This window comes from Dunckerocampus dactyliophorus, chromosome 1 (assembly GCF_027744805.1).
Source record: "Dunckerocampus dactyliophorus isolate RoL2022-P2 chromosome 1, RoL_Ddac_1.1, whole genome shotgun sequence".
Classification (NCBI taxonomy): domain Eukaryota; kingdom Metazoa; phylum Chordata; class Actinopteri; order Syngnathiformes; family Syngnathidae; genus Dunckerocampus; species Dunckerocampus dactyliophorus.
Window position 1 is genome coordinate 29499676 of NC_072819.1, and position 17835 is coordinate 29517510.

Below are 17835 nucleotides of genomic sequence, written 5' to 3' on the forward strand. Positions count from 1 at the left end.
TATTCCGTTGTAACCAGCATGCATGTTCAAATAAAATTCAACCAAACCAAACCAAACCAAAACGTTTTCCCCAAATTTTTCAAAAATGACAACTTTTGTTGTTTGTTTCTCATAATATTACAACTTAAAAAGTATTTTCCCTTTAGCAATTCAACTTTATGTGGCTCAAATGACATTTTTCCTTATAATATCACAATGTTATTCTCGTAAAATTAAGACTTTTTGTCGTTAGATCACAACATACTTTCTTTCCTTTTTCTGACTTTATTATTGTAAAATTACAGATGATTTTTCCTTTTTTAAACCTTCTTGTTGAATTATATTTTTACAATGTGCCAATAAAAAAACAACCACGGGCCACAAATGGCGCCCGCGTCGCACTTTGGCCCCCCCTATTCTATATAAGCGGACAGCTCTTCTTTTTTTAAAAGCACTTCCTGCCAAAACGCTAGCCAAAGATCCTCAATAGACAAGAGCGCTCTGCTGGTTTTAAAAACCTACTGCAAAAATGCTGGCTAAAGCTCCTCTCAATAAGACAGGGTCAAAGATTCTCTATTTGACAAGAGCACTCTTGAGCACTCACTGTTTTTAAGGACCTACTGCAAAAAATCCTGGCCAAAAACTCTCTATATGACAGGAGCTCTGTTTTTAGGAATCTGCTGCAAAAATCTCGAGAGTACTGAACTTGACTTGCGGGACGGTGTGATGTCATTCACGGGACGGCCGTCAGTTGGACGTGCCGCACCAGGTTGTTACTTACTTTGGTCTATGATGACCTCTGTCGGCCGCTTCGGAAACAGCTATATATCGGCAGAATAAACGCCACACTTGACGGCATGCTGTCTACCGCCGTCATCCTGACATGCACGTAAGGTTATTGTGACAGTCATAGTACCGACACGTTGAGCGCATTGACGTCATATATTAATGTCGGCAATGTTTGTAGCTACTCGTAACAGCCACCTCCTACGGGCCACTTGGTTAAAGTTACCTCCTCGTTAGCAAGCTAGGCCAACAACGCAGGCTAGCTCATGTCTTGTGCGTTTTGGAGCTACCAACGGCCCGCATCATCGCCATCGCCACGCTGGGCGTCTTTCTCACCCCGCTGTTTAATGGATGGGTGAGGGGCAACGATGTTGAAATTCCTCCACATTGTTTTAGCAGGTAAGCTAAGGCTGCTAAACAATGCTAGAACACACACAGCTAGCTAGATCCCTGTTTTGTAGCACTAATTGCGTCATTTAAGATTTTACCTGACAGGATTGGTTTGGTGCTTATGTGTTATCAAAGCAGTACTGTCTTGCTTCAAAATAAGCACGGACCAAAGTACAGTATTGCTATGATAATAAAGTAGTACACAAAAAGTTCAGCTAGCGAGTAAAAGTAACAAAACTCCACAGGTGTAACCTCGAAGATGTTTTAACAGAGTCTTGCTGTAGATTTAGTCCTATTGACTTCTATACTACCTTTACTACTGTTGAAGTCCACCTTGATTTGTAAAGCAAGCATTGTAGGGGGTCATTGAAGTAACATACACACCCTAACTTAACCGGTACGCAGTAAAGGATCTGGAATGAACAAATATTGGACTTAATAGTGGAAGGATTCATTGTCTTCATGTTGTTTATGACTGCATTTGTAAGGCAAGTCAGTTGCTTTAAATGTAGGTTCTCACTAGTTGAATTCTGTGTTGGACTGATGCAGATTTTGTTTGTCATCTTGTCAAAGGTCTTTTAGGTGTTCTGCGGGACAGAGTCACTGCCTTCGGTAAGCCAGGATTTGGAATAAAACTGCTCATCTCCACATACACTCCTGAATAAAATCTGAAATTGCAGATTTTGTGCTGGTGGATTGCAACCAGATTGTAAGTAGAGCATGAAAATGCCAAAAGAAGTTATCGGAGAAAAAGGAAAATGAAGTGAGTCAGCAAATTATTGAAAACTGCAGAGAAACTCATCTGTTTGTCAGCTGATTAACAAAATAAGACCATAGCCCAAAAAGATGGAAATCTGCACTAAAAGCTGTCTGTCAGACATCCACAAACATGGCAACATTGTTGAAATGAGCAAGCAAGGCCTCTTGCTGCCAAGGCTGGACGCAGCAAGACAGTGGTTTGAATTTCTTAAAAGACCCTAAAGATTATTGGGCAAAAAAATACGTATTGTTTTCCCCTAAGATTTTAGGTCAGGAGCATACATTGAGTTTACTAAGCGTTATTTCCGCTCTGCAGATGGCATCAGACTTGTAGACGGGGAGAGCAAGTGTTCCGGCCGTGTTGAGATCCTTCGACACAACCAGTGGGGGACGGTTTGTGACCACGGCTGGGACCTCCTGGAGGCCAACGTGGTGTGCCTGGAGCTGGCCTGCGGCTTGGCGGAGACTGTGCACCATGGAGCAGCTTTTGGCACAGGCACCGGAGAGATCTGGCTGCGGCACGTCCAGTGCTCGGGGCACGAGTCCAGTTTGAGTCGCTGCGCTGTCGTCCTCCATAGCAACCCTCACTGCACACATGAAAATGATGCAGGGGTGAAATGCTCAGGTGAGACACACTACCAGTATTTTTAATAATTTGCTGAAACAGTCGACAGACTAATTTACACACTTCATTCATGGACACATGACTAGGAATTGCTCTTCTACGCTGTGATGTATTAAACAGTGTTAAGTCCTTGATCATTTCTTCCTTTGGCATTTCAGCTCAGCATGTCTGTGTTTACACACTTCTTTACCCACAGGTATACTTTTCACACCCATCCTCTCCCTGTTGTCACCCCACAATGTGTTCTCTGCTGGGGAGACTGTTCGCTTCAGCTGCAGCATCCTGCTGGGTCACCACATCAGTGAGTTCCACCTGTACAAGCATGGAGTGTCCAAGCCCGTGGTGACGCAGACAGTGGAGCAAAGCCTGTCCCGGGTGGAGCTGACTGTGTCCGACATCGAGACGTTCCAGCAGGGCAGCTATAGTTGTCGCTATAGCATCAGAGGCAGCTCGCCTTCTCAGCAGCTTGGCTCACCACCAAGCAACTCTGTCAACATTACTGTGGGTGAGTCACTTATTCATTCATGCTAAAACATACCATTCACACAGCACATTGGTTTTTTTTTTGGGTGCAGTCTTCTTCTTTGCTGGTTCCTGTTGCAGTTTTTTTGTTGTTTTTTTTTTTTTTACCTCTACCTATTTTTAATCTGCTTATTTTTTTCCCTGCCCTGTATTTGTTGTTTTATACATTTTTGGGGGAAAATCCACATTAGAAATGTAAAAAAAACAAACCTGTATTTTATTATGGCTTAAAATGGGTGAGCATGATACAAAGTTTATGAAGTGTATGAATGTGCACTACCGTCCTACATAAACTTTATAGACTTTATTGATCCTTACTTTGTTACAGCAGCCAGAATTATAAACAGTGCAGTATGAAAAAGAATTAAATAAGAATAAAAATTAAGTAACAAAAGTTTTAGGAAGCAACCTCCTACGTAGTATACAGTAGATCTCCCTTTTATTGTGTTCTTATTCAAAACATGAATTACTGTCAGCACACGTAGATTAGTTAAGAGACGGACAGACAGTTCAACTCTAACTAATCTCAAACATGTTGTGCTTAATGCCAGATCTTTAAGTAACAAATCATTTTTTAAATTTATTTATTTCCTTTGGCAATCTTGATTTTATGTTTTTAACTGAGATTTGGCATGAGGAAAAACACAGCTAATGCAGTTCCAATAGTTCAGTCCACCACACACCTTTTGTGTCTGAAACACGACAAAACCAGAGGGTTGGGGATGTTTCTGCCATATTCAGGGACAATACACTCACCCACATTGTCATTTGGCTTTTTTTTTTCATCTTTTGAGTATGTGTCATTCAAAATGGAGATAAAACAACCTTTCATACTTTGTTGCCATTTACAAACCAACACAGATTTGTTTTATTGATAATTTTACTGAGTTACTTTCAGTTGTGCGCACTGATTTTAACTGTTCGGTCATTACAAGGGTCTTGAATATGCATGTGGATGTAGCCAATGACAGGCATGCTGAAGAACTCACTGCTGTCCCATTTTTAAAAAATGTTTGGTCTAACTCTGAATGTGTCTGAGCCCACCCACAGCAGGGGGCACACTCTTGATTTCATCATTACTGAAGCCTAGGTCACAACCGGACTGATGTTTTTTTTTGGCCGTGTGATTTTTGGCGTTCCCAAATCACAGCGTTTTTTTTTTTCTTTGGTCTGTGGAGAACGTAGTTGTGGTGACCAGGAAGGAGTAAGATCTCGGCACGCACAGAGGACGTACAAAATATCTGAACATGCGTTGGCCACACTAATTACATATGTGGGGTCCATTTGTGGCACACAACATCACAAGGAGTTCGCAAGTGTAACGTACTAAAAAAATTCACATTTTGCCCAAACCTGACACCAGAAAAAATTATGACAGACACATGTTGGCATGTTTGTACGGACGATGCACAAAGACGTACAAAGTGCGTACGTTTGTCTTGCAACTTCAAAAAACTGTAAGCGCCCATAGAGTTTGTTTGACATGACAAAGAACCTCTGCAGCACTTCACACGCGCGCCCTCCGTGCAATTCTTTCACGTTTGTTACACTCAAACCAGAAGTTGGGTCTGCATTTGTCCAGGGAAGACTCATTAATGATACCACAGGGACACAGTTTATGGAAAGGATTAGTTTTGAAAACACCATGTGTTTTAACACTGATCATCTGTTGAGCTCTTATATACATCAAGTGTTGTAAATGTTTTGGATACCATTGCTCCTGTTGAAGTTAGAATGTTTAAAAGTAGGCCAAAAGCGGCATGGAGAAAAGAAGAGTTGGTCAGGGCACAAAAGAGTGCCGCAGAACCAAACGGAAGTAGCACAAGTCAAAGCTCCTGATTAATTATGAGATTAACAAAGAAAAGTAATGTGTGTTCAACCAGACTTTCCATAGAACAAGAGGGAGTTATTTTTCTGAAATCATTACCAACTGGAGTAACAACTCTGGTGTCCCGTTCGCTACAGTAAACATGTTAATAAACCCTCCAGTGTCTCTGTCCTTAGAAATAATTTCTACATCTAAGTGTAATGAGTTTGCAATATTTTTTCTTGACAAAGTTAAGGCATTAAAAATGCAATCATTTCCACAGCACAAATGAGTACTCTGCAGCCACCGAGAGCACTGACAAAACAGTCAAAGAGATCTGCAGTCTTGAGCCCATCAACGTGCTGCCTTGATGAGTTACCCACTAGATTTCTAAAGACTGTGCAGAGCCGTTTGTAACATCTCATTTCAAACTGGAACATTTTCGAAGTCCCCAGAAACTGCTGCCATTAAGCATCATCTAAAGAAGAGCAGTCTCATTGCCAAAGTACTGAGCACTATCGGCCTCATCAAACCTGCCATTCTTGAGAAAAGTCTTAGGAAAAGTTGTATACCAACAGCTTACTGACTTTGTCCTCTCTAAAAATGCGTTTGATACTTTCCAATCTGGCTTTAGGCCTCGCCCAGCACTGAGACAGCTCTGATCAAGGTGACAAATGATATCCGTCTGAACACAGATGCAGGCAAAGTCTCACTTTTAGCTCTGCTGGACCTGAGCACTGCCTTTGTCCCAGTTGACCATGTGATCTCAGGGTTTCCTCTAGGATTTTTTGAAGCTGTGGTGGTGGACTGCATGGGTGGGCAGACCGCTGTGCCGTGCCACATTTTGAGCTTACATTTGCATGTGTATGCAAGGTTTTAGTTAGAGCTTTCCTACGTTCAGGACCAAGACCAGGGAATTTGGACTCAAAACCTCAAAACGTTTGGTGACCACTGATCGAGGGTTTAATCTCTTCAGATAGTTGTTTGGTTTCTTAAAATTTTTGACCTTGTAATTTTGTATCTTTAGTTATTTGTACATTGTAATCTAGTTCATGCAGTTATTTCATAGGTAACAAATATTTAAGCCTTGGCGGAGGTCTGACTGCTCTTGTTTTAGTACATGGAAAAGGACTGTAAGTAGCAAATGTGTATCTAAACAGGTATGACCTTGACTTGCTCATTATTTCATTCCTATTCTGTCCAATCACAGTGGAGCTCCTGACTCCCCAACACTGGTACAACACGTCCTCTGAGGCCCCGGCTGGTTCCGTCCTAAAGGGCCACAGTTTTAACATCACATGCTCCACACAACAGGAGTACCCCGGAGGCTCCTTTCAGCTGCGGCTTATCCGCTCCAATGGGACAGTACGGCAGTCTCTGCCGGCCCTTGCCCCTTCTGTCACTTTCACCTTCCCCAGCGCCCAGAGCTCCAATGAGGGCTACTACTACTGCCTGTATCGGGTCCAGCTGGGGGGGCGCACCTTTGTCTCCAGAGAGAGCCAGGCTCTGCCCATTGCCATAAGAGGTGACACTTTAATTTTTGAAGAACTACGGTTGTGAATTCTGTTCTTAAATGTTTTTGACTGAAACTGCTCATATGTTTAGACCCAGATCCTGTTCTGAGTCCAGTGGTGATCAGCTGGCTTGTATCTGGTTTGACGTTTGTTGTAGCTGTCGTCATAATTATCATTGTGGCCAAGGTGCTGTGTAACAAGGAGAAGAAACCCTCCGAACTGGAGCTAGAGACCAGATCCTGTAAGTTATATATGTATTCCCTGACCGGCAGTCTTCAGCCTTCACAATTTTAAGGCAATAATATCAAATGAAGTACAGTTTTAGCCTTTATTCACCAACACCAATGGATTTCAAATGAAACAACCAAGATGTGATTGAAGTACCGACCTTTTAGGTTCAAGAGGATTTAAGAAAATATGGCATTTACCATTTCAGAATCACATTATTGTATGCAGAGTACCTGTTTTCAGAGGATTTGACATAATTGTAAAGAAAACAAACATCAATTTTCCTTCAAGCACAGTTATAGTTCATATTAACAATTGTCGCTGTGTTCACATCTTGATGGGTTCATTTCTATACTGGTGGTGTATAGAGGCAAACTTATATGTAACAAAAAGTGTAAACTATAGGTTTCCATCTACAGGTGTGGAAAACACATATGTTGCCTTATCAATTAACAAACTATGATGACGTCAGCAGGCAAGCACATGGCTGAAGGTATGTTTCTGTCTTGAGTATTTTTATGGCTTTTGCTGAACACAATGTTTGTTGTAAATCTCTACATTTTTTCTGTTGCTATTCTGCTGTTGAAAGTTGGGGGGGGAAAAAACCCAAAACACTATCGACTTTTGATACACTGCTGTGAAACATCTCTACAAAAAAGGAGAACACTGAATGTCACGGAGACTGAATGCACTTGTCTTTCAGTTGGCGAGCTGAAGCTGTGGTCATGGTGGATTCGGGCGGAAGGAGATGAACCAAAAATTTAATGGGCTGAGATGCACAACTAGAACCAGTTCACTACAGTCTGGATCATACCAGGTTTCTATTTGGTGTTCATGTTGTTATACTGTAGATTGCAAAAAAGTTGACTTTCAGATTTCTGTATCTCCACTAGGTATACTTGTACTATCCATAAAAGACAAACAAACAGAACACTTAGAGCGTTATCTTTAACCTGATCCAAAAGGTGGCATTGCAAGGACAAATTATAGCGAACAAATTCAGTGTCATCCCTACTTTGAACCTATCCCAGTGAACACGGCAAACACACATGCCATTAGTGACACACTTGTGAACATTTCCCAAAATTCTAAATTTGAACCTTGGGATTTCTCAGGTTTCTTTTCTTTACTGTGGACTGTGTTGATGTAGTGCTGTCTTTTTAAAAATGTTTATTCAGTCACATCTGGGCTTCCTGTGTGCACTAAGTACACAAACAAAGAGTTTGCACAACCTCTTCAAGGAAAATGTTGCTATTTTTAAATATTCAGCAGTAAACAATTTACTTAACATAAAAACCTGGTATAAAGCTTTAAAACGGTGAATGGGGAAAGCAATATGATCTGATAAACTCCTGATCTAAATTTTAAGACTACATTATGCACTGTTGGATCTCAAAGAGGTTCTACATAGAGCTTCACAAAGCACCAGCAGAAGTGGGAGTGAGACAAAAAAAATTGAGTAAGCAATTTATTGCACACAACTATTAGGCTGTTCACCAGCTGATCAAAAGACCATAAAGCCATAGCTAAAAAAAAACCTAAAACCGCCTAAAATAAAAATTTTCCCCCCAAAATTAAAAAAAAGTACTCGGTACTGAATAGCTGCACCATTCTTGTTAATCACCTAAAAAATTCGTTTCAGGATCCTTTGTCAGTTTTTCCAGGTGGTGAGTGGGAGTGTTGCTCCAGGTGGTGAAGATGGCTTCACGGAGGGCATCCACTGTCAAGAACTGGTGTCCATTTTTGTAAACGTCCCTTGCCATCCATCCCCAAATGTTCTCACTTGGATTTAGATGAGCGGAACCCGCAGCATGGTCCAAATTAGTGACTTATTCCTCTCGAAGAAGTTCTTTGTGAGGCTGGCATTGTGAACTGCAGTGTTGTCTGTTGAAAAACCCAGTCATTACCACACAGACGAGGGCCCTCAGTCGTGAGGGATGCCCCCTGCAACATCTCCACAGAGCCAGCTGCCGTTTCACACCCCTGCACAACCTGAAGCTCCACTGTTCCACTGAAGGAAAACCCAGATCATGATGCCCCCCCCCTCAAAAAAAAAATAAAAAAACATCTCAGGAGGGATCTCCTTGTCATTCCAATCATGTTGGAAGCCATCAGAACCATCCAGTTAAAATTTTTTCTCATCAGAGAATAAAGTTTTCTCCCACCTTTCAATGTCCCATGTTTGGTGCTCCCGTGCAAATTCCAAACAGGCAGTTTTGTGGCGTCTCTTGTAGATACCGTCTGATGGTTATTGGACTCCACTCGGCAGTAACAACCTCCCTCAATTTGGGACGAGGATCCTCCTGTGACTTCATAGACAGCCAATGGGATCCTCCGGCTCAGGGCCGGTGAAATATTTTTGGGTCTACCACTCGACTTCTTTTATTCCATAATCCTCAGGAGCTTTTAAGAAGTTCAAAATGACTGTCTTACTGTCAGCAGCAATGGTGCGCTACAAGAGGCCTTGCTTATGCAGCTCAACAGTCCAACCGCGTTCAAAGAGAGAAAGCTTTTTTGCCTTTGCCAACCATAGATCATGACAGTTTGGAAAAGGCCTGTAAGAAAAATACATTGCATCCACATTTGTGCCAAGGTTTAACTTTTAATCAGCTGATGAACAGCCTAATTCAGTTGAAGTTGTTTACAATTAATTGTTTACTCAGTTTTCTCACTCCCGTTTCTTCTTTTTCCATTTTAAAGCTCTACTTAGAACCTCCTTAAGCTCCAACAGTGCACAGTGTAAATTCTTGCAATTTTACAACTTCAAATTTGAAGTCTATGAAGTCAGGAGTCTATTTTGCACCCACTTTCTATGACGAGTGGTTGTTGGCACATATCTAAATGTAGCCTTTTGACTTCTTTAATTTACACCTGTCAGGCAGGACTTTACCCATCTGTTTTTGAACTCTTTCAAAATTAATGTAAGTCCCCCATGCCCTGGACTTCAGATGACTTATAACTAGAGTCCATTGTGTTCAGTATTGTTGCAAATCGGTGTAAAGGCAGATATCTTGACAGCTGCTACTTACCATCCATCTTCTATGCCGCTTATCCTGATGCTACTTATCACTTTAACATTTCATTTATTTATGAGCTGATTTATACTAATGGCAAACTCCACTAAGTTCTTGTGTACTTGGTTCTGCATAGCAATTGAATGTTTGAAATGTTTAGAGCAGGGTTCTGTATTTTTTCAACCTAACATGCTTATGGCTCGTATGTCTCCCATGTACATCATTGCACTAAAAACGTGTAAATAGTCACTCTTGATTAAAATGCTATTGTTGAGTTGAATGCATTCACAGCTGTTTAATTCATCATGAAATGTCACAGCTTTAACACATTGCATACACTGGCGTACTTTTGTCATCAGTTCAAATATTAAATGTGTTGTTTGCTTGTGTGTACAAAAATCAAACATTAAGAAGGTTTGTATCGAAATAGTGTATTTCTGAATTATTGATCAAAATACAGTTAAATGTCATTAACAGAGATACTTTGCCATGACTGAGACAGCAAGACAGAAAATACTTTGAAATGACATGCAAACCTCTTCCTCCTAAACCACTTAGGCATTTATGTTGTAGTTTGTCTGAGAAGTGTTATAATCCAACAGTATTAAAGTTTTAAAACAGCAATGAGCTCTACGTCACTACGAAGGGTGAGTTTTGCCCTCAAGAAGCTTTGTGACAAACAAAATAAAATCACTCTGGGATAAAATACATTTGATAAAAAACATGTCATGTATAGTAAAACGGCACAAACTGGATTTTTGTCTTTTAAAAATCATTGTATCCTCTTGGTGTATTCATTTGTCTCCATATTGGCGAAGACAAGGTAGAGGAACACTGCAGTAATGAAGAACACCACCAACTGTACCCAGAGTGGGATGAAGCGGGTCGACTCGGGTTCTGTAGGAGCCTCTTTATGAGATGTTATAGGCGTTGAGTGTGTGTACGGGTATTCTTTGTTGTAGGTGTAGTGTCTGAGGAGAGAACACAGTGGTTGTGGTTTGTTATACACTGGCAGTAACAGTCGATCCCAAATGATGCCATCATAATGTGGACTGAAGTTACATTTGATCTGGCGCTTGAACAGGCAATAATACATTTTTACAATGCAACAACTACATCGTAAATGCACCACATAACATCCAAGCAAAACTATCAGGACAATAAAATATATGTAATATTTTAGAGAGGGAAAAAAAAACTTACTCATGTTCAGTTTCTCTTTCAGTCCACTCTGGTCTTGACCTCATGTAAAGGCTACGACTGTAGACAGACAATACAAACATATATATGTATATTAGTGTATGTATGCTGGAAAACCCTTCAATGTGGCTGAATTACAACAATTCTGCAAAGATGAGTAGGTCAAAAAAAGACTTGCAAGTTATTGCAAACACTTGATTGCAGTTGTTGCTAAGGGTGGCCCAACCAGTTATTAGGTTTAGGGGGCAATCATTTTTTCACACAGGGCCTGTAGGTCTGGATTTCTTTCTCCCTTAATAAAGGTTTCATTTAAAAACTGAATTTTGTGTTCATTTGTGTTGTCATTGAGTAAATTTGTTTGATGGTCTGAAACAAGTGGGACAAACATGCAAAAAAAATAAAAACTCAGGAAGGGGGCAAACACTTTCACGCCACTGTGTGTGTGTGTGTGTGTATATATATATATAAAAATATATATATAAATAGGTGTGTGAGACACTATATTTGAATGCATAATTCTTACTTTTCTTTTGGAAAATCACTCTGGGTCTACAAAAAAACAAACAAAAGATGTTACGTTGAAGCCTCAATTGATAGTAAACCTAACTAAATGCATATTTAAGGCAAGTCGTAGGAAACTACATAGAGACTGAAACAGTGATTATTAGAATTTCCATGTCTTACGTACAGGCGTCCTGTAAACATACGTAACTTCTTCATCTGAAAAAACAAAACAAAAAACTCTGTTAAATGTAAAGGCTGACAGGCATAATTTAAATGTTATACTTACATAATTTACGTGATACACAAATACAGTATATTCATCACAGTTGTAAATGACCATAATATAGCTCACTGGACATGTTGGGAAATTTTCTTCTGTGTTCCAATAGCCACACTTGTGTCATTCATTCTTTTACTTTAAGGGGAAAGTCTCAGTCATGTTGGGCACCGGCCAAGTCAATGCTGTCCAGCTTGTCCAACTCTCAGCTAAAACTGGATTATTGTGCAGTCATGTATATATTGTACAATGGGTTATGTAGTTTGGGTTGAATAACAATGTCAACCTCTGTAGAAGATGTTCCCCATCCTTGATGACAAAGCAATAACGATACTTTAAAGGTTAATCGCAAACATTGGCTGGTCGTGTGTATTTAATCAACATTACCCTCTTCTCTGTAGTAGGTTTTGTCCGATGATGCAGGTCGTTTCCCTTTGACCATGGCTTCTCTAATTTTCTTCAAGTACAGACTTCGGGTGGAGTCTTGAATATAATAAAATCATATTAAAAAACACGTTAAGTCACCATCGAGCATATCACACTAAGTGTGTGGCAATAGCTAGCACGAGTCAACAATGTAGCATTCAGTGCTCACCGACGACGGGCCCATGTTTTATTCCGTACTTATCAAGTAGGTCGCATATCTCCTGCGCAGACTTGCTGCTAAGTGTATACATTATGTATATATTAATATTTAGTTACTGTAATGTCTTATTTTAAGTACAGTTTCGGTTGTTAAAAATAATCATGGCAGCCGTCGGGAGGTGGAAAGACTGGGCGTTGCTTTTGGTTTACTGGCAGTCGTGACGAGTCTTGTAAATCCTTATATGGCGAACAGCCAGTGCACCGCCCTTCTTTTTAAACCCGATTAGGAAAACAATCGCACCATGAGAGTGTTAACTTCCGCGTCCGCTTTGAGACAGTTTTTCTAAATGCAGCGCCACTTAGCGGCTCATAGTGGTCATACCATTCCAAACCACGCCCTTGGGGACATATTTGCAGCATTTCTGCATATTGTTGCAATATTATATTACACTGGTAATGGCCTGCAAAGCCTATTTTACCTATTTTTCCTCATAATTTTTATTAATTATTGAAAAGCTATTCGACAACAGGTTAGACAAATTTATAAATAAGAATGAATTACTTGCGGACAGCCAATACGGATACAGACCTAACATTTCATCTTCAATGGCACTCATCGAAATTACCAAGGAAGTTAACTACACTACAGACCGCAGTATTTTTATACAGTAATATATATGTGTGTGTGTGTGTGTGTGTGTGTGTGTGTGTGTATGTATGTATATATATATATATATATATATATATATATATATATATATATATATATATATATATATATATATATATATGTGTGTATATATATATGTATATATATATGTGAAGCTAGGAGAATATACAACAGCTTGCTAAAATATATCGTGCGCTAGAAAGAAATGCATTTTGAAATACAAAATGTGAGTTGTGAGTACCAGCATTTCTTCAAATGTTCTGGTAAAAAAAAAAAAAAGCATATTCGGTTTGTTTGGGTTGAAACAAGATATGAAAATAAATAGGGGTGCAACGATTCATTCACTACATCGATGCGTTGATTTATATTCCTCCAATCCAACTACATCGATCTGTTTAGCAAGTTTACATTCCTGACGGCATATATCGCTCTAACATCGTTTAAAAAGGTAATCAATCGACTGAATCTATACTAGGAAATGAAGCAATGGATTTAAGCATGGCAGGCTTTATATGGATGTGGGTTTTGTTGAATTTTTAATGATAGACTCGATAAAGACGTTCAGTCTGTGTCTGTGACGTCATCGTCTTGCGGGTATGTGGTGGTCATGGGAGTTGTAGGGGACCTGTTAAATACAGTTGATTCGCTTTTTCTTCTTTTGGTCAATTAATTCACTTCATTTAGTATTCATATTTAACTCGTATGTCTTTATTGGAAACTACTTTTAAGTTACATTTATTGGGACAATATACAAAGTAAGAACGTTTTGGACGCCTCTTGACGATAGTTTCCCGGTCCAGCAGCAGTGCCGCTTAGTGACGTCATCACCCAAGAGCGGCGTGTCCAGGTCAAAACATACCTTGTATGCTTATGTAAGCGGAAGCAATAAATGGCGGGCACGGGGAGAAAGGAGAACATAGGAAACTCTGGGAAGTTGTGATTTTTGTTGACCGTCTATTAGTTTTGTCACACATTTACACTCGCGTTTCGTGTATATTCTTCTTTTGCATTACCATGTTTCCTGACACTATTGCACGCCATCTGCCATCACTTTACATGCAAAGTATCTGCTTGCTCTCTGTCATCATTATCAAAACTTATAAACCCACCACACCATGGTAACCTGTTCAGTGTCTCTGTTAAGGGTCATCAAGACCCATCCCAATCCTATCAGCGACAAAAGGTTCAAGGACATTAAAATGTGCACCTGCAGCAGGTACATTGAACTCCTGGCTGTCAGCCTACATCCCTACCACATGCCTTGGGAGTTCAGTCACGCCATTGGTATCATAGTTTACGTACATTGGCGCGCTGACGCGGAGGCTGCGTGTGACGTCATCCACTGCGCAACAGATAAACTCAAAACACAGCACACTGAGGCTCTTGTTTTGATCTCTGGGGACTTCAATCATGTGACAATTGACAAAACACTGGCCACCTTCTACCAGTATGTGGACTGTAACACCAGGGGCAACAGGACTATAGACCTAATGCCTGCACTGGGGAAGGCAAACCACAACCTGGTCCTGCTCAAACCTCACAATACACCAAAAGTGAAGTGTGAAGTGGTCCCCTGAGGCTGAACAGGCTCTCATAGACTGCTTTGAGACCATGGACTGGGATGCACTGCAGGGCCCTCACAATGACAATATGGAAGAAATGGTCGCCTGCAACACGGACTACATCAACTTCTCCATGGATGTTGTTGTGTCGTTGTGCCAGTAAAGACTGTACGCTGCTTTGCTAGCAACAAGCCATGGATAACAAATAACATCAAAGACCTTCTGAACCTGAAGAAGAAGACCTTCAAAGACGGTGACACACAAGTACTTAAGCGGGTACAGAAGGAACTAAGAGTCCAGCTAAGGGTAGCAAAGGAGTAGTACAGAAGGAAAACAGAAGAGAGGATGCAGAACAACAACATGATGGAGGTGTTGCAGGGAATGAGTAGTTCGAAGAAAGGTGCCCACATTCAGGGGGATGTGAGAAGGGTAAACCAGTTTTTTTTATCAGGTTTGACCAGCCCATCCCACACACAACAGCCCCCACACAAGTCACCAGCACGGAAGGGGACACCTTTTCTTTAAGTGATTAAGTTTATCATGACACTATCATGCAGAGCTGCTGGAAATGTGAGTAGTATCTATCTATTTCTATCTATCATCTCACAGTCATGTATCTGTGTTTTGTAACCAAAAGATATAACAGCCAAAGGTCACAACATGATTATGCACTCACAGTCAAGAAATAAGATTTAAAGAAATTCACCCCTTCCATCCTAACAGAAGTAAAATAAAGAAAGCAAGTCCATTTGGTATGCCGCCAACCAAAACATCAGCAGGCCTATTAGAGTAACCAGGCCCATCTTCAGTGTTAGGCTCAGCAATCTTGGAAGCTGGGGCAAAAGATAGGAAAAAAAATCCAAATAAACAAGTCACATCATGAATCAATGATGTCATAGAAAAGTTCACGTCACCATGTTTCTTCTGTCGCACAGCTGGGTGTTGCAGGCGTTTGGCTGATGTTTTGAAGCACCAGAGAGGTGATAATCACTTTTCATCTGCCGGTTTTCTTGTCGTTCCATCCATTCCTGTACGGCGACAAAACATGTAAGCAGTCTGTGTATTTTGATGCATTACTAAAGTTTGTTATTCTTACTTCAGGTGCCCCTGCCATTCTCAGGCCTTGCTCCTCATCTGAACTGCTGAGGGACTCACTGCGGAAGATGCAGAGATCAGTGTTTTTGGGTAGCTCCCAACCAATCAGTTATTACAAATGAATAGTCATCATAATGACAAAAGTTGTCTATTACCTGTCATAATGGAGGATTTCAGACATTGGTTTTGTGCAAAATTGAACTTTTGTCTCCCTTCCTATACACACACCATATACACACAAGTGGATCAACTCATAGTGCTTGTTTTTAGCTTGACATCATGGGTGTAATGTTCTCTTACCCTCTCTTTCAAGCTCCCCATCACTGTCGTTGTAAAACCTGAAAAAGGCCTCAATTCTTTTCTGCTCTTCTTCCCAGCTCCTCTCCTCATCTTCCTGGTCGTCATCCAGGACGGATCCCGTCTCTGGAATGCTCAAGGCTTCAGGGGTGTAGAAGAAGCAGTCATCCAGGGATCCCTGGTCATGGCTTGTGATGTCCTCACATTGAGCCACCATGTTAACATCATTTGCAGGCTGTTGAGAGATATTTGACTCGACCATGTCGGTGTCTTCTCTTCTTTTAGGCCATGCAGGTCTTTCCAGGTGCTGTACACTTGATGTAATGTCATAAATGCTCCACTGGTGGCATCTTTCTGGAGCGTGGGCTTCATTTTCTCCATATTCACATGGAGAGAAATCTGAGGGATAATCCGCGTAGCTTTCTCCTGCCTCTTGGTGCTCCTCGCCTGAGAAATCCTTCACCTTCTCAGCTATTAGGTCTTCCATGAAGCCAACATTTGCCTCTACATCAAAAGACTCCCCTTGCGTCTTCTCTTCTTTCTTTTGCATATCATCTTCAGTTGCATCACCCTTAAGGGTGCTCACAAAGTCGGACACTTCCTCATCCCGTATGTCTTCAACCTGGAGGGTGTGTGTGGCCTCCAGGAGCAGAGCTTGTCCCTCGCCAAACTCCTTATTTTTATGACTGCAGAAGTCATTGTGAAGTGGTAAGAAATGCCCCATTTCTTTCCCCTCATCTTCCTGTCCTTCATCCAAGTTCAGGTGGCTGTCCTCAGGTGTCCCATGCATGCTCACAGCTCCTGCTTCTTTAGCCTGTTGTTCATTTGCGTGTGCAGTGTCTTCACCACGCACATTTCCAGTGTCATCGGTCGCTTCTTGGTAAAGAGCGCTGCCTGCCTCTTTTGCCTCTCCGTTATCACCACTTTCATCAAGCTTGAGACTCTCAAAGTCCAAGTCCCTGTCAGGGAATGATGTCCCTGTTGGAACAGCATTATTGCTCATCTTCATATAACAAATCATTGCTATTTCAACCACATTTTTCCAGTATTTCTTACCTGAAAATGCATCCCTGAGGAGGTCTGCCAAACGTTGGTCCATCTATTCAAGTGAAAGTATTTGAATTTATATCAAGGCGCACTGAATGACCACATTCAGACAGATGTCTCTCTTCTCTCACAAGGGAAACGAGAACAAGGTTAAGTCAGAACATGACTTCCTGCCACAGAGACGACACTTCAGCTGAACATAAACAGGTACAGCCGAGTCTCTAAGTTCACGCAACACAATTTCTTTCCAATAGGACAGGGGTCGACAATCTTCACCACCCAAAGAGCCATTTTGCCTCCTCTTCCAGTAAAAAGAAAAAAGTCAGTAAAAACAGTACACAGCTTTTATACTTGTAAAATTGTATTCTTTTTTAAATGTTGCCTGTGCCAACAACAACATTTTAAAAACAGAAGTGCAGCGTGCATGTGTAGGGCTACTATGATATTACTACTATAATATTTTAAACACTGAACTCTGTAAGCCTTTTTGAGTGGTTCCCGTACTTGTGTCAGATTAAAACCAAACGTAGCCAATGTTTAAAATAAAAAAAGCCCGGAGTTCACATTTCTGCACATCAATCACAACGTTTACCTGCAGTCAATGTTTGGGTTAAGGTCAATATTCCGGTTTCTGAAACATTCGGAATAAGCCGTTCACATGCATGACGTCATTTTCTTCATTCATGGAAGGTGAGAACGTGAAGAAACAGGAAATGGAGCCGGAGCTGTGCCATCCACATCCATGCTATATCCCCAAAGCCCTCCGGACACTTTTGAAGATGCGTTCGTACAAACCCTGCTTGGCGTAACTGCTTGCTCACCTTCTGATAGATTTTGCTATAGCGGTACTTTCCACTGTCAATAAAAGACATAATGTTCCTGTCTTTCACCACACTAATGAGGAGGCTTATGTCCCCCTCGCTCCAAAAGTGTGGGGTCTTGCGTGTCGTCATGTTTACAAGTAGTTTCTGCCA

At 41.0% G+C, this 17835-nt stretch overlaps 2 protein-coding genes across 3 annotated transcripts; one reads left to right on the forward strand and one right to left on the reverse strand.

Annotated features, from left to right (window-relative positions):
* The first annotated feature begins 769 nt into the window (after positions 1 to 769).
* On the forward strand, positions 770 to 11126 carry si:ch211-150o23.3 (uncharacterized). 2 transcript variants are annotated; one of them, XM_054793422.1, is made up of 8 exons: positions 772 to 1164; positions 1729 to 1767; positions 2231 to 2539; positions 2736 to 3044; positions 6079 to 6393; positions 6474 to 6623; positions 7030 to 7103; positions 7314 to 11126. In XM_054793422.1, exons 1-7 carry the CDS (start codon positions 1134 to 1136, stop codon positions 7071 to 7073), a joined length of 1197 nt encoding a protein of 398 aa, XP_054649397.1. In that variant the 5' UTR covers positions 772 to 1133; the 3' UTR covers positions 7074 to 7103; positions 7314 to 11126. The 2 variants fall into 2 exon arrangements, with proteins under 2 accessions (XP_054649407.1, XP_054649397.1); XM_054793432.1 differs by lacking the exon at positions 1729 to 1767 and having other exon boundaries at positions 770 to 1164.
* Positions 11127 to 13576: 2450 nt separating this feature from the next.
* si:dkey-183p4.10 (uncharacterized) lies at positions 13577 to 16989 on the reverse strand. The gene is made up of 6 exons (XM_054780790.1): positions 16871 to 16989; positions 15818 to 16792; positions 15673 to 15733; positions 15519 to 15576; positions 15337 to 15450; positions 13577 to 15255 (listed from the first exon to the last, which is right to left on the reverse strand). The coding sequence occupies exons 1-6, from the start codon at positions 16911 to 16913 to the stop codon at positions 15139 to 15141; spliced, it is 1368 nt and encodes a 455-aa protein (XP_054636765.1). The 5' UTR covers positions 16914 to 16989; the 3' UTR covers positions 13577 to 15138.
* Positions 16990 to 17835: the final 846 nt, after the last annotated feature.

Bases quoted from the DNA above. Each gene is read 5' to 3' on its own strand.
- si:ch211-150o23.3 (XM_054793422.1), top strand. From the start codon at position 1,134: ATGTTGAAATTCCTCCACATTGTTTTAGCAG. The intron at 2,540-2,735 runs GTGAGACACACT...CTTTACCCACAG, and splicing joins TGCAGGGGTGAAATGCTCAG to GTATACTTTTCACACCCATC. The intron at 6,624-7,029 runs GTAAGTTATATA...TTCCATCTACAG, and splicing joins GGAGCTAGAGACCAGATCCT to GTGTGGAAAACACATATGTT.
- si:dkey-183p4.10 (XM_054780790.1), bottom strand. From the start codon at position 16,913: ATGGACCAACGTTTGGCAGACCTCCTCAGGGATGCATTTTCAG. The intron at 15,734-15,817 runs GTAAGAGAACAT...GTGTGTGTATAG, and splicing joins TGGGGAGCTTGAAAGAGAGG to GAAGGGAGACAAAAGTTCAA. The intron at 15,577-15,672 runs GTAATAGACAAC...CATCTTCCGCAG, and splicing joins GAAATCCTCCATTATGACAG to TGAGTCCCTCAGCAGTTCAG.